The sequence below is a fragment of the Tachysurus fulvidraco genome, chromosome 17 (assembly GCF_022655615.1).
Source record: "Tachysurus fulvidraco isolate hzauxx_2018 chromosome 17, HZAU_PFXX_2.0, whole genome shotgun sequence".
Classification (NCBI taxonomy): domain Eukaryota; kingdom Metazoa; phylum Chordata; class Actinopteri; order Siluriformes; family Bagridae; genus Tachysurus; species Tachysurus fulvidraco.
The window spans coordinates 19,347,260-19,364,296 of NC_062534.1; the positions used below are offsets into that span (position 1 = coordinate 19,347,260).

General features: G+C 40.1%; 2 protein-coding genes across 3 annotated transcripts; one reads left to right on the forward strand and one right to left on the reverse strand.

Moving 5' to 3' along the window:
* The first annotated feature begins 56 nt into the window (after positions 1-56).
* tmem178ba (transmembrane protein 178Ba) lies at positions 57-4,177 on the forward strand. The gene is made up of 4 exons (XM_027135650.2): positions 57-1,778; positions 2,385-2,501; positions 3,065-3,202; positions 3,310-4,177. The coding sequence occupies exons 1-4, from the start codon at positions 1,424-1,426 to the stop codon at positions 3,567-3,569; spliced, it is 870 nt and encodes a 289-aa protein (XP_026991451.1). The 5' UTR covers positions 57-1,423; the 3' UTR covers positions 3,570-4,177.
* On the reverse strand, positions 4,017-16,923 carry cnot4a (CCR4-NOT transcription complex, subunit 4a). 2 transcript variants are annotated; one of them, XM_027135642.2, is made up of 13 exons: positions 16,704-16,923; positions 13,979-14,209; positions 13,138-13,335; positions 11,755-11,841; positions 11,565-11,666; positions 10,887-11,012; positions 10,557-10,681; positions 10,237-10,446; positions 9,435-9,492; positions 9,081-9,333; positions 6,684-7,094; positions 6,218-6,463; positions 4,017-5,407 (listed from the first exon to the last, which is right to left on the reverse strand). In XM_027135642.2, exons 2-13 carry the CDS (start codon positions 14,150-14,152, stop codon positions 5,091-5,093), a joined length of 2,307 nt encoding a protein of 768 aa, XP_026991443.1. In that variant the 5' UTR covers positions 14,153-14,209; positions 16,704-16,923; the 3' UTR covers positions 4,017-5,090. The 2 variants fall into 2 exon arrangements, with proteins under 2 accessions (XP_026991443.1, XP_026991444.1); XM_027135643.2 differs by having other exon boundaries at positions 6,218-6,460; positions 16,704-16,922.
* Positions 16,924-17,037: the final 114 nt, after the last annotated feature.

Below are 17,037 nucleotides of genomic sequence, written 5' to 3' on the forward strand. Positions count from 1 at the left end.
AATACATAAATAAACACAAATACTGCCTTTAAGTCATGCAACTTCAGAACTAAAAGATTTTAAATCTACAGCTCAGGCATAACATAAGCCTTCATACTGTCTTCTTGGAATGCTTTGTGGTATTTTAGAGGAAAAAACATGGACAGGAACTTGGAACTAGAGTCCATGCATGGTTTCACACCGAGTGCTTTAAGCATGGACGACGTGCTGTTGTGGTATGCCAGCTCGATCTTGCAATGGACACATGCCACGACTTTTCGATTTGAAATGATCCCAAACCTTGGACATTTTCTATCGTTTTCTCCTGTTTGTTTGTTCTCTTTGCTCATTGACATTATCGCGCCCTTCCATTTGCAACCCGCACTAGCAAATCAAAAGACTGCTAACTTCTCGCGTCTCCTACCACTTTCACGTAAGCATGTTGTCTCTCACACACACACACAAAATAATTGCTATATAAAAGAGATAATCGAGGAATCGTTTCCGCCCTAACTGAGATACATCTGTAATATAAAACACAAACCTGATACACTAACATTAGTACAGTAACATTGTTTGAAATATAAAACCTGCAGAAATATGAAAAAGAGCTGACTTTTCCTATTTTAATTACACAGTTACTGAAGCGGAATCTAGCAGACCAGCACGAGACAACAATATGGCGCAACCAAACTTGATACCGTTACATGATTGGCTGTTAGCGTGTCACTTCCTACATTGCTAGGTTGCCAGAGAGTGAGTGCCTTTGTTAATGCATCCAAACTTGCTTCGCAACCTGTTTTCTTCTGACGAAGGATATCGAACGTTTTATCAAGCACATTTTTTACCGCTATCGTTCACGTGTCTATCGCGATACATATCGTTATCGTTTTATCGCCCAGCCCTAATACACAGTGGTGTAAAGTTGTTGTTTTTTTCAAACCCTGGAACACTTATGGCTTTGGGTAATTTATAACACATGACAAATTAGAAATTTGTGCACAATCCTATGTATGTGATGCATAAGCATAATTGTGCATTTAGTGTATAAACAAGGTAAACAGTCTAAAGTGATAAATAATATTTAAATATAATGCACACTGATGTCATACCTTATCTACACTAGTAGTTTATCCGTTAATGAAGCACTATGTTTTTACTGAACTACAGCTAGGGTTTTTTTCCCCCACCATAATAAAATATTTGCCCGATTGCCATAAGTCAGTGGATGCAGTTGAAGGAAGAGCGGAAGGTTGGATGTGATTCACGGAGCCTCGTGCAGACGGTGGATTAAAACTGAGCAGCCGCTTGTATAATAACTTAAAACCGCGTATTTGCATGTGCACATTATTTGATTGTCGGAGTATGCTGTGGTGGTGTTGATCTGATGGAGCTGCTGGTGGTGTTGGGCTGCTGATGCGGCCTGAGCGGATACGGTGGTGTGATGGCGATGGGTAAATGGCTGCTGTATGCCGGTCTTGCGATTTCTTTGCTCGCTTTGTGCTTCCTCACGGTCGCAATATCCTCCGATCACTGGTACGAAACGGACGCCAGGAGGTACAAAGAGCGCTGTCGGGCTTTCTCTAGCCGTCGTACCGACCCGGGCTTCATCTACATCCCGAGCCACAGCCTCCCGTTGCGCGAGCCGCGGCCACTGATGATGCGCAAGCGGAGGGAGCTGTTCGGTGCGAGCGCGGCAGACGAGTGCAAGCGCCGATATAATTCCACCACCGTGGGTCTATGGAGTAAATGCTACCGGCATGGATTCGACCGGAACATCGAGGAGCTCATTAAAAAAGGTGAGAACCTTCATCAGCCATTTTCATAAGCATTTCCTCTAGCAGACCTTCTGTACTGATGTTTTAATGCATGGCTAATAAATTAGATGAAGCCATTACACTGGTGACACTAATGTTTTTTAGGCCACATCACTTCACAGATATAACACCTATAACTGAGATAATTCCCAATCTATAACATGCTGAGATGTGACGCTGTCAACCTTCCAGGTCCTGAAAGCAGATCTATTTGTCCTCACACCTAAATTGCTGCATATCTCCTTGCTACAGTTCATAAAGTGGATGATAAACATATACAGTTGGCAGTTTTATAACATACATACATACATACATAGATACATACATACATACATACTGTACATATATATCTACTTATGTCTTAATATATTAGTTTGAAAATAATCTTGATTTTACATGTCAGTGATGGGCTTTTTCCTGAATGCCACATATATGGATTAGTCAGATATGGACCATATTATCAAAGGCAGTACTGGCAAAAGCAGTCTGTGTAGCTGACTCATGCTAAGGCTCATTATGAACACCACTGACTTTTTTTTCTTGCAACTTGTGCAATGAAACTTGAACTTTCCTTTAAAATACACTTAGGGACTATTGAGAGGTGCTCCTACATCAAGTACTACTATGCTTCCTCGACACTGGTTCGAAAGGATATCTCTTACAATATCACCAAGACCATTCAGCAGGATGACTGGCATGCTTTGCGTAAGTGAGACATGCTCTATATTAAGAGAATATGCTGAGATTGTACTGATGTTTACTGAATTTTTGATACCAAAGACCACTAACAGTGTAAAATAGATTCCATGGACACCCATGGTCATGATTCATGTATTTACTTTTCATATATTGGGCAAATTATATTGTACTTGTATTATTTATATGTCTACTATGAACAGGGATTTCTACCCAAGTAAACAAGGCATGCAGGTTTGCAGTGGGAAATTATGGACCAAAATCTCTCTATGCTGCTATAGTGTTTTGTGGATTGTAATAATATATTCAGACATATATTCGGTCCAGTTGTAGTCCCCATCATTCCATTTCCACATTTCACCCCTCTATTAATGACCAGGTAAAAATATGCACCTAATTCAAACTGTTAACCAGTAATAAATGAAGATGACTAGATTAGGAGATTCCAGAAAATGATGAAGCCATTGTGAATAAGAGGTGAAACGTCTAAGAGTATACCCCAAGCCACTTTGTCACTGATACAAATATCTGGTCATCTTTGAACGACATCTGATGTAGAACTTGTTCTTCAGATCTGCGAAGGATGACAGCAGCCTTCATGGGCATGGCTTTGTCCATCATCCTGTTTGGCTGGACAATAGGACTGCTGGGCTGCTGCTGGGATCAGGGCCTCATGCACTATGTTGCTGGCCTGCTTTTCCTCATGGGAGGTAAGACTTGTAACATCGACCATTGCACATCAAATAATCTGCCCTGATATTATTTCCTATTTAAAATCTTTTTGCTTTAGTATTAAACAATATTTTTTTTATCATAGGTACGTTTTGCATCATCGCCCTTTGTACTTGCGTGGCTGGCATCAATTTTGAACTTTCCCGCTACCCACGTTACTTATTCAGCCTCCCGGATGATATAAGCCATGGTTACGGCTGGTCCATGTTCAGCGCCTGGTGTGGTCTGGGACTGACACTTATTGCTGGTTTCTTCTGCACTCTGGCCCCTTCTATTCAACCTCCACCACCACCTAGCCGTACTCCCTACCCTAAATCCCGCATGGAGAACGGCACAGTGTGCTAAACTACTATGGAAAAGGCAAGAGACAGGAAAGAATACACACGTTAACTATGTGACATTCTGAACTTTTTGAATGGAGTGAACACTCCACATGATGTAAGCGTCGACAGCCTGTGTGTGGATCTCTGCTGTAAAAGCAGTTGTACAGACGTATAAAAGTGGTTGTCTTCACGTGATCAGAATATCGTCGGTGGAGCAGTTTGTGTTCTGTTTGTGTGCATTGTGCATTTTTTTGATTTGAGAAAAGACTTAACATTTCACAAGACACGTCCACAAAGATGTCAAGGTTAAATATATAAATATAACTGATGAAAATGATGTGTAATAACATTACGTGCTGTTGTGATGAGCCAATTAGATAATAAAAACTCTTATTATAGGTGTTGTACATCATTTCTTTACTTGATGACTCCAAAAAATAAAAGGGGGAAAAACAGATTAAAACAGAGGCACTGAGTATTCAATATTTATTTAGGTTGTTGTTCCAGATCTGCAGAAAAGTCAATAATTTTATTTTTTTTAGCTCTTTCATTTGTATTAAATGTGTTATCTCAGCAGCATGTTTAAAAACAAAGAGGTTGTACTATATTGAATTTCTTTCCTGAATGAATGGAGTGTGTCTGATAAATACTGTTTAGTATGGGCCACACAGCAGAGACCAAAACAGAAAAGATAAATGATTAGGAGGGCCTGAATTGGCCAGTTGTTGTTACTAAAAACATCAGTCATTACTAAAGCTCACATTATCATGTTTACCTGTCATTTTGCTACCCTTCCTTAGCTTTATCACAACAATGTATTTACTTATGATAGTCATGTTCAGCAACATTGCACTGTGGCCTTAATGCTTCTCATGTGGTGTGGAGTGACAAAGTGCCACATGGTGGCATCTTGCACCCACTGTAGGTCATGTGGTAATAAGATAGGCCCCTAACCCTCAGCCATCTGCAGGGCAGCGCTCCACCCTCTGATACAGAGGTACAGCAGTGACTCCCCACACACTGGCTGGGGGGGCATCAGGGGTCTCTATCGATGCTTTCTGGCATTAAGACTCGCATGTGCATTTATACCGTGCTTCCTTAAGGGTGACAGGCTGTTTTCAAAACCTCCTATTTCTGTGAGCTTCACTGACATTGACAAGTATTTCCTTTGAAATGACTGTCCAAATGACCTCACTGATTAACTATTCATTAAGATCCCTGTCATTAAGTAACACATTCACAGTATTAGATCAAAATTGGTGCCTAGAATGGATGAGTACTGTATGAGTTTTTAACCATTATTAATAGTGTGCGCATCAAATGTTCCTCAAACCCTCCTTGATTGCTTATGTATGAACGACGGCCTGCCCCACCACACCAAACCGTTTGTTAATGTTTGCCTCAAAATACAGGAAAGAGGAGCGGGATAATTGAGAGGGACAGGGTTTCAGACAAATAAGAGCTTATGTTATTAATGATCAGGATATTTGCGCATCGTTATAGTTAAGTTAACAGGGATGGAGAAAGAGATGAGGTTCTGTCCCTAGTGGCGCTCCATTGCGGCGCTCTGTAGGAGGTCTGTTGTCATCTGTGCTGGCGGTCTGAAGGCTGTCTGGAAGCCTGGGGGAGGAGAGTGGAAGTGGCTGGGAGCAACTGATGGAGGAGGGAGGTAGGGTGCCCAGCTGCCTCTGTGCAGAGGAAGCCGAACTGTGGAGTCCAGCACGCCCGAGTGACGAGGCTGAGAAACCACTGAACCGCCGGGCCCATCTATCTCAGTCAGAGTTTGTAGAGACTTGAGCCAGTGCGGAGGGTTCTCGTCCTGCACACAGTCCAAATTGCTGCCGGTGGATGCTGGAATACCTGCAGCAGCAAAAGCATGAAAAATCAAAAATGAAATCAGTGTCAATATTCCAGTGAATGTTTGGTATTTGGAGTGTCTTCGCTATGAAAAAAGCTAATTTTTTTTTAAAGACATTTTGCTTCCATGACCTGATGCCATTCATAGGGTATTTCTACTTGAGAAAATTCTGCTTGGAGGGTCAATATTTTGTCTGTACCCATGTCCGATGTTTAGAAGCATTTCGATGGGAGATGATGGAAAAATTAGCTTTTTTGTATTGATAGTAACCAGAGACAAAACAGGGTTATTTCTGATGTCAGGCTGTATTTTAAATGTAGTCTGATGAGTGAATAAAGGCATGGTATAAAAATCCTAACAATAGAGAAAGATTTAGAAGAATTGCCAATAAATAACATCTCTTCCTTCTTTGGTCTGCTAAGTTCTGATTCTTCCCACTAATATTTTTAAGCCAGAGTTGATGTTATAGAGATGGAATGACTCTGCTCCTAAACTCCTGATGTCACAATTTACTCAAGAACTGGCTCTGGCTTTACTGTTTGAAAAAATAAATAAAGAAAGAAAATAAGAAAGAAAAAAAAAAGCCCTACGCAATAGGCACCTGTCCTGAATCAGCTCTCACCAGTACAAAGTCCCAACTGGAAATGTGCCTAGCCCAGCTGTTATATATTCAGAACCCAAAGATCTTTAGTAAGTCAGCTGTGCACTGTCTAAAAATATTAATAACATTCAAAAATCCTTTGGGTATGTACATTTACATATTACAATTAATAAAGTTCTGTACTTATGTAATAATGTCTATTTTAAAGTACCAGTGATGATGGCTGGATCCATCCAGCTTGTTGTGCCGTCCCAGCTCAGGCTGTGCGAAAGACCCACTGGACCTGCTGGGACCCCCATGTGATTCATACTGGAGGTGGAAGAAGACGAGGAAGAGGAAGATGATGATGTGGAATTTGGGATGCCTCCGAAATTGATGTTGATGTTTGGAAGGAGTGCTCTCAGGCCGTCCTGCCACTCTTTGACGTTTATGCTTTCCACTGACCCGCTGTTTTCTGCTGAAGAAAAACATTCATCTTTATGTGATGTAAGGGAGAACTGCAATGCATTTAAAGTGAAGGTCCTAAGCACAAAGAATAGGGAGTGAGTTCAAAAACATGGTATATGGATCACAGCTGGACATGTGGACAGCTGCGATTAGCCCAGGTGCAAATATTTATCATGTGAAGTATAATGCAGTTATATATTTAGGAGTTTAAATAAGCTGTGTGTGCGCACCTGATATAGTTATTCCCCCGAGGCCTGTGCTGTGGTGTTGTTGTGGGCAGCTTGGGTCTAGGAAGTGGTTGTGTGTGATGTGGTTTAAGTGTGCGAGGTTGTTGCGAGTGGGAAGGCCCATCCAGGGCTGGCGTGCAGGTGAGGCATGGGCGTTCGCAGGCAGGCTGAAGGAGTTGTAGAGACCACGGTGCTGCAGGGAGGGTAAGCGTGGTTGGCCATTAGGGAGGAGTGACGAAGAATGTGGCAAGGCTTCCTGTACCGACAGTTCCTTCTCAATGAGGTCAGCTAGTGCTTTCCTTGTCACATCAAACGGGTCAAAACCCAGATCGTCCTCCTGTTGCTGTTGCTTGGCTGACGAGCCAAAGCCGAAAGCCGCTTGCCAGTCTGTGGATGAGGACACAGGGATGGTGTCTGGAAATAGACAGACGTGGTGTTAATATTCAAACTGGAACACACGCGCTTTGCTTCTCTAATGTGACTTACAGGGCAAATTTTGCCATCTGGACATTTATTAAAAAGTTTTTAATAGCAAGTTTTTAATTATTAAAACTTTAAGGCAAAAGGATATGTGAATCTCTTTGCTCATGAGCTAGTTTGACAAATATTTGATAGAGACAGAGTTCTCTCAGAATCCTGAACGTGATACAGTTTCAGTCCTAATCTTGCATACATGTTAAGGTTAATGCTCAAGTTATCTATTACATTATATGAAATTGTAGATGTTGACTGCAGATGCATCAGGAATAGAGCACTGTTTTTTTTTTTGTACAGCCTAAATAAGGACACAGCCTGAATAAAGAGTATAATAATATTTAGCCTATTTACCGGAGCCATAGAACTGTTTCTTCCCAAATTTTCCACTTCACGAACAGACGTGGAACAGACATCTTTATTAACATTTTCCTTAGATTCAGGTTTATTTAAGCCAAGTTCAACATGAATGATTAAAGTTTGTATTAAATCAATAAAAAAAGCTTATGATAATGTGGGATTTGTAGAATATGTAGAAGCTTTTATTTTGTCACATATACAGTTCAGCACAGTGAATTTTTTTCACATATCCCCAACTTTGGAGGTTGGGGTCAGAGTGCAGGGACAGCCATGTTTCAGCGCACCTGGAGCAGAGAGGGGTAAGGGCCTTGCTCAAGGGACCAACAGTGACAGAGCCCTAATTGTCCTATCAACAACCCAGAGCCACAAACGCTTGAGCCTCCACTGCCTCTGTACTTGTACTGACATTTTTCTAATCATCATCAGAACCATTGGCCTAATCAATAATGAGCTGGCACTACATTTCTGTCCAAACAGACCATGCACTCCCTTCTACAAGACAATCTTATGCAATCTTTGTCGACAAAACTTAACGGTATTTCCACAATGTAGAAATTAGTAGATTAATCACAAACTGTTAGCACTTACAGAAAAAAATGTTGAGAGATTACGTTTCTGCACCCTTAATCGAGAAAACAATAAACATGCCGGTCTTGAGCAGACTGACAGCTTGTCAGGGTTTATCATCGTCACTTACAGAATACGACTAACATTTTATAGGTCTGTGTGAATTCAACACGAATAAGGGTAACTAGACTCTCTCTCTCACACATGGTTATGCATATGTACATTAAAGCCATCCACTTTATTAGGAACACCTGCTCATTTCTGTAGTTATCTTATTAGCCAGTCATGTGACAGCAGGTGTCATGGTTAATTTCACGTTATTTTCCCCATTCTAATGACGTGTCTGCATGAAACATTACATATGTTGGGCTGCTGCATAATGACATGCTGATTAGACACCGTAACAGGTGTACCTAATAAGCTGTCTGACACACACAGACCCACACACACAAAGACCCACACACACACAGACCCACACACACACACACAGACCCACACACAGACCGACAGACAGACAGACTGACAGACACACACATACACACACACAGACACACACACACACAGAGACACACAAACACAGACACACACACAGGCACAGACACACACACAGGCACAGACACACACACAGGCACAGACACACACCGACACACACACACACAGGCACACACCGACACACACCGACACACACCGAGACACACCGACACACAGACAGGACATAAAACAAATATCAGCAAAGTGTTTAGATCCATCATGATCGTGTTGTATTCACTACACTGGTGAATCATGTTTTTTTGTGAGATGCCTAACAATGGTACATAAACATGAAAAGACTATTAGTTACTCTGAGTGTGACTGTAAAGGTTCAGTTCTCCTGACTGGATAGTCATATGGTCCAAACCCACTGCTGCAAGAGAACCTCTTCTGGGTTCACCTGTTTACTAGATCATCTAAGATGCACTTATTACACTATCATGTAAACACTGAGTTCAGTAACTATACCTGAGGTAAAGAGGCTCTGAGGTTCAGGGGTCATGGGCCAGTCAGAGCCACTCTGTGGGGAGTTAGGGAAAGAGGGCAGGCTGCTGGGGATGGGGTTCGGATGTCTGAAGTTACTGTTGTCTGAGAAGAGGGACTGAGATTCAGCAGGTGCTCCCTCAAAGGGTGAGCGTACTGTAAGTTCTGCCACACTGATGGGCACTGCCAGGCTTGGCTTAGAAAACCCAGGAGGAGGAGAAGGCGAGTCACTGCTGACCTGAGAAAGTAAGAAAACAACCAAAAAACAAACAAAATAAGAAATGTTAAATAACAACCCCATAAGTATATACAAACTAAAGTGTAATGAGTAGTTCGTACCTGTGCTATATTCTCTCCATTCACTATACTTACAGGTTCTGTTGGTTTATCAACAGGACTAAAAGAAAATCAAGATATTTATCAAAACAAATTAATTCACATAAACAAAAACACTGATATGCCATACAGCATTTTAATAGCAGCCAAGTTTCCATATACCGATTTAAATGAAACTTTATTAACAGTAAATGAAAATTTACTGATTTACTGATATATAAAACATTTTTCAGTTAAATTACACCATAAGTATTTTTCTTTCTTCATCATGGACACTAAACCATGGGGCTCTGGCCCCAGGATCAAATCTTTACAAAACAGACCAGGATGGAAGTTCCTAAAAAGATCATTTTTTAAATCTCTTGAAGTATATAAAACAAAAAAGCAGCTTGGCATGATACTAAAAACCATAAAAACTTAGTTAAAAGAATATTGGGAACTCATTTTACAAAAATGAAAAAAAAAGGGGAAAAAACAAACAAACAAACAAAAAGTCTCCTTATAGAAAGCTTACTCATTAAAAATATATTCTTGGTTAATTAACACATTTTCTAAATCTTCTGCCTATTATTACACTTGGGTCAAACGGGGGCAGCCCTTTGGATTAGCAGAAACTATAGAAAAATGTAAAGAATGAGCCCATTAATAATTATTAATAATTGATTAAACATAAAATAATGTGGTTTTAATGTGGTGTTTAGCTTTTCTGATCATGTGATCCTGTGACATTTATTTCAGAGTATGAATTAAAAAATCTCAATGAAAAGCATCTGTGGTATGTACGAGTGTGTGAGGTGGTGTGTACCTGGTAGGTTCTAAGACTGAGGGAAAGTGTGAGAGTCCTGTGTTTTGATCTGTTCCTAACTCAGGGTCTGGCTCTTCCGGGGTCATGTGATCGGAGTCGGTCAAACAGTCTAAAAGGGGTGGGGACTTCCGGTGTTCTGTAGGTAAACCATTGACTAGTTTACTGTAACCCTGTAATAACGGCCAACCCTCTTTACCACCACTGTTCTGTCTGTGGAGTGGAAAAAAGACGCAGGAAAAGATTGTTTACATGGTGATTTTAAGCCATATACTGAACTAAAATCTTTAAAATTGAACTTTACTACAGTATGAAAAGCCCACCTTTGTGTAGTGTTTGCTTTGTTTTTAGTCTTTTCTCCTCCACATGTTGAAGTTTGTAGAAAGTTGGGATTTGCTTTGTAAAGATCTTGGAGTAGTTTTTGTTCATATTCCTGGTGTTTCCCAGCCTACATGAACAAAACAACACATTACCAATATATTACAAGTTTTACAAGATGTCCAACTGTGGCAAATATAGCTTTAGTCTCTTCTATATGATCTGTTTCATCCAACACATCCAATGCTTTTCCAGTGATGTATTAAAAAAAAAAAAAAAAAAAAAAAAAAAAAAAAAAAAAAAAAAAAAAAAAGAAATCATGGATTTGAACTCACCTGCATCTCTTCTTTAGTAAAACTAGCTGCCTCATCTCCCAGTTCATGCAGATACATACAGTCCGGCTTAGGGCATTGCATACTTTTTAGAAAATAGCTGCAGTACTTTGTCGTGCCTAAAGAAGCCTATTAGACAAAAGACAGCTCAATAAAAATACCTAAATAAGTGCCATCTATCCAATTTATGCAGCATGTTCAACAAGATTTACAGCATTTGGTAGATGCACTTATCCAGCGCGACTTACATTTTTTAATAAATTTTTTTAATACAACTGAGAAATTATGGGAAAGGGCCTTGCTCAGGGGTCCAACAGTGAGAGTTTGATGGACCAGGGATTTAAACTCAAGACCTTCTGATCAGTGAGCCAACAGCTTAACCACTGAGCTACCACTCTCTCTAATACTGACTGCAATAACAAGATATTGTTATTGTAGTCAATATTGCAAACACATGATATCGCCACATTTCAAATCACAAGCCTTCATTTATCAAGTTGTGTATAGTCCAAAATGGATGATTGAACAAATGTATCTTTGGCATATGTGTATGATCACGCTCATGTCACTCCACTTACATCTGAGTAAAGAAATAACTCAGGCAATGATCAGGATTTTGAATTGAAATTTTGAATTGAAAATTATGAAACTATATAAAATGTGATTCAGTATTGTGCTCACCTTGAGTGTTCTACCGTCGACTACCACATTATTAACACACTGTATTGCTCTTAGAGCATCTTCTGAGCGGATGTATGTAACATAGGCACTGGCACTAGGACCCTGCAGAATAAATGAGTATATTGTTTATTTATAGATAGACATTTAAGATTACATGCCAAACCATTTCTCTGGTTCAGGTTACTCTCACCTGTGAGCCCGCATACGACGTACTGTTATTGATGACCACTTTATGTATTTTGCCGAACTTTCCGAAATACTCTGGCCTCTTAAGGACCTGCAAAATGGACATATACTAACTACCGAGTTCATATTATCAGAATAGACTATGCACAACACACCGAAACAATAAAGCAGCAATCAGGCTACGACATATATAAGTGGTGTATTTTAGTTCTAGTTCATGAACTGGAAAATGAGAAACTACACTGACTCATTTCTGCACTGACCAGGTAAGTTCTACTTACTCCAGTATTGGACTCAGGGTTAAGAGGTTTACATTGGCACAATAAATAAAATCCAGTTAGAAAACATTTTACAATCATTAACAATATAACAATGTCATCTCGAGAATATAACAATGACCTTTACTGTTTTTCATAACCTGTATATCTTATATGATGGTACAGAGATATGGCAAACATTACAGATTCAACATAAGCACACAAACACAACCCATCACATAACTATAGCTTTACTCATATGCTAGGCATGGTGCTTTTTTTTGGTTAGTTCAGCATCTCAAAGCAAACCGAGCATTCGGCTATTTTTACTTTGCTGTGGGTTTTAAAATCTCAAATTAGTATTGAACGTCCCTTTTTTTTTTTTTAAAATCACAGGTCCATGAAAGCAAAGTGGCTGGAAAATCAAGGTACAGTGATGATTCACCCAATCTGTTAGCGACGGTACAATGGCACATATTGTATCCACATACTAAACTTAGACCAGTAAGACAATTCGGCTTTCTGCTCATTTTTTTCCCTAGGCACAGCATAAGACATTTCATTCAATTGTTATTCCTTACAGAATTATCACAGATGTTATATGCTGTCAGTGTGCAGTGATGAAACATGGCCATGTCACTCCTACTGCTAATTAGCATAAGAGATACTATTATATTCATTATATTACATTATAATATTCATGTTAAATGATGATTAAGTCATGTTAGCATGAGACATAGGCCGGCACAGACGACGCTGATACCGCTGACATAAAAATCTATTCAGATCTAAACAGCCATGACCATCGATGACACAAATCACTCACCACGAGATATTATAAAATATCTTGTCTTAATAAAATATTCTAATAAATATTATGAGGTTAAAGGTTAAAGTTCATGTTCTTTTCCAACCATTAAATAGTATCACAATATCCCAAGTTGTATTCCAAAAGCGAACACAGGTGAAAACATGAGCATGATTAATAGCACATGATCAGTAACAATATCGTGTCTTAAACATTATAATTAAAAGCAGCTCTCTCTTGTTACAAATATGAAAAAGCAAAGGATGACATTAGAAAATGCCTGAGATACATTGCTAACAATAGCTGCTGCTGGTGCTCTTACCTCAGGGTCCGCAAGCCTCTGAGAGAGACCCACTACGAACACCAGGTTCCGCTGCACCACACGCACACTGGCCAGGTGCTTCCGGTTCTCAGTCACCTTCTGCTTCTTCTCGTTCTGCTTTTGCTTCTTCTCGTTCTTTATCCTCTGGATCTCCTCCTGTGAGAGGGGCTTGTACACAGCCGGATCCTCCGGGTACGGCTACAGCACACACGGGGAGATGAATTAGACACTGCAGTGCGCCTTCATGCTATGAAACACTGCACATGGCCTCGTAAAAAAAATAAAGGCAAAACGTTCCAATCGGCAAGGTGAACTGGTCCGGGGAAATATTTAATGTGTAAAACAAATTATGCAAAAATCGTTTACAATACACAATATTATGTTTGGAAAAGTGATGAGCTTTTCCCCATTGGCGTAAACAGAAACCTGCTCTTGTATGACTGGAAATAACTTCCTGGGAGTGTAGCCAAAATGACCGCCTTTGTGGTGGTCAGACTTTACCATAGCCTTAGCATTGTTGTCACTATGGTTACCACATGAGAGAAGCAAGCAATTTTCATCTGCCGCATCAATTGCTATGCTGAGTGGGAACTCTGACTAGAACTCATACAGGAAGTAGAGAAAGACAGTCAGAGAGAGAGAGAGAGAGAGGGAGAGAGGGAGAGAGAGAGAGAGAGAGAGAGAGAGAGAGAGAGAGAGAGAGAGAGAGATTTATCACCCGCTGTGTCAGAATCTGTGGGCTTGCTGGCAATTACGTCTTCTAATTTACTGAACAACACTATAGAGAACAAAATTAAACAGGAAATAAGTCAGTGCAAGCAGAGCAGCACTAGAGGCGTACCTTTCTGCAGGCTGGGCAGAGGCCGTTCTCGTCTGTCCGGATGCGATGCCAGCAGAAACGGCAGATTTGGTAACCGCAGGTACACGGGAAGAAGTTGACATCGTCAATCTCCAGGGGCTCCATACACAGAGGGCACTCCATGGGGTCTTCCTTCAGCTCAGGGCTACGGGACATCTTATTGCACTGGTACAAGGGTATCACGGCAACTCACCACAGTGAGACACAGCCAAGCTGGAAGGAGACGGGAGACACAGAGAGGAGAGAGTTGAGGCATGAGTATGATGACAAGATGAAATTTGTGAGGACCGTAGGAGCAAAAAAAAAAAGAGACTGTTTTTAATTGGAATGTCTTTAAATCGTTACTAGCGACAACCAGCCGTGATATAAATTGACAGCATACAGTAACAAGATCATAGTGGAAGTTACACAAGACTCAATGTACTTTCCCAAACAGGGAAAAAGAGTCATTCAGCCACCTATTCCGATTTCCCTTATCAACAGTTCATCTTAATGTCATGCTCAATCACTAACACAATAATATTGATGTAAATATAAAACAAATGAGGTTGAAGTGATTTTTTTCAATACAGTAAAGATATCAGAGTGCTTAGTATTACCTTCCATCAGTATTACTCCATACTGATTTAATTCTGAAATCCTCTTAGTAACTCAGTCGATTATCTATGAGCAAGTTATGAGAAACATCAGAGGACTGATGGAGGCGTGTGTCATGACAACATCTGCTCTATGTTCAGGTGCCTCCCAAACAGGCAGAAGAGTGAATTCTCAAAACCTAATATAATCCTAAAGCTCTTAATTCTATATATACTATATTTGTAATCACACAGAAAACAGAAGAAGTTCATTAAATCTTTATAGTCAGTGAGTTTTCAGTGACAGGAAACTCTGCAGGACAGAGGTCACTGGACTTCTGCTGTTTCTCTGTAAGCAGCTATTTTGTGCTAAATTGAGGAGAGGAAAAAACAAGCACAGTGAAAGAATGACTGTATAACAACATAGCTGCTAAAACATAAATGAGAACAGGAACTGCATAACCTGAAATGTAACTATAAATGGATAAAAAGTTAAAGATAAATCTTTCCCATTAAGACGCATCACACCACCCTGTCATTGATGAGGACTCTATAACCGCACACCATGTCAAGATTTATCCTTTAATACTATTTACAGCAGGAGATGATTACAGGTTGTTTTGGGTATTGGAGGAAAATCAGTAAGGAGCTACCACCTGATAACTAGTCAACACAGTGACATAAAAACAAGATTTTGAAAACAGTCTAAAGCCACTGTAAAGTCAAATACAACCTGACTGAGCTCACAAAAAATTACAGACCAATGATGGGAGGTGATGTGCATTCAATACAGAGTATTAACCCCCACAAATCCAACACTGAACACAAGACACAATTTGTCCTAAAGTCCAGCGCGAACACCCTTGTAATATCTTATGGCCTGAGTAGCTCACCAAAAGGTCCTTGGTTATCGTGATGTCCGCATCAGATCAGGTCGGCAATTTCAGCTTTTGTATCAAAAACGCAAAAGCTGGCATGCAGATAATGTGTTGGCAGATTCTTTTTTATAACGACAGCTTATCTGTGACAATATGTTAAAATGTAGAGGAGTTTCAGTATTCAGCGACTAGTAACACCCAGTTTTCTAACATTAGGAAAGACTTTAGGACACAAGACTTGTGCTTTGTGGTTTTTGGTAATGTGGTAGGCTGCAAATCGTATTGCAATATGGCTTATTGACTTTGAAATAAAAGAGAGAAGCTGGTGACTGAAGCACTGCTTAAGGGGCTTATAACATAAGTGATAACAAACCTGTTCTATACAATATTAAATCTAATTGTTAAAACAAATGATACTCTACGGTATTCTTTTCTACACACACACACACATATATATCACACTAAAGTGATATTATATATATAAATATATATAGCTGTTTTATTAGATAAATAATGCACTTTATGGTGAGAAGACAAGGGTTTGTGTCAGTGAAACATCATACCAGCCGGTTGTTGATTGTTTTCCCATAATAGCATGTTTAATAACATTACGTCCATTTACCAATTATTTTAAAAGCTAACTCAAATACAGCTAAAAACAATTGTGTAATAAATACAATAATTGTACCTAACGTACAATTGGTGATGGTGATGTACGTATCGTTTTAAAACTATCGTATCTAAAAGCTAGCTAGTGTTATTTAAACCTCGCTCATCTCATTGTGACATGATTCGGCGGTAACAGATCGCAGAGTGACGCCGGTCAGGTGCGTCCACAGCTGGGACACAGCTCGAAGTGACGAGGGGCAACCAAAACACACCACCAAATTTCAATTCAAACACCACCAGGACACATTTAAGTCTCCCCTCGGGCACATGATCATATATGAAAATCTGGGAATCACAGTTTTGCCTACACACTAGTCTGTTTCTGACCGGCTGAGTGTGTTTGATACTGCGGCCTACACTGGCCCGAAGCCTGCGCCTCTCCCACTGCTCACTCCGGTTCTGACCAAAGGGACGCCGGGTGTCAACCTTTGACTTTTCCCCTTCACTCCCACTTAGACTCCCAGCTTCTACCACGAGGTGTGTCGTATATAAGAATCAGTAGAAGTCCGTTAAAAACATCATATATTCAGCACAACTGTGGTGAGAACATTTACGGCAAGCGGTAGGTAGTTTTTTTATACTCACTTTAGCCGGGATTCCTCTCCGGAGATATTTCTACAAATATCTAGGCACAAACTGTTTTCTCAAAGCAGCTGGAATTTCTCTACTATCCTGTCCGGCTCTGTTTTGGTTTTAAATGTTGGTTATAATATTTAGTCTAGTCTAACTAGTTCCTTAGGCAGCAGCGTCTTACTACCATCTTACATTAAAATGAGGAGGAGGGAATACAGTATCTGCTCACTGCGCACACTGTTTGCGCACACAAGGTCGAAATGCATTCTGGGAGATGTAGTTCATTACACCTGGCGCCTTACAGTACAAAACTACACTTACTTTTTAAGTAATTCTTATTATTATA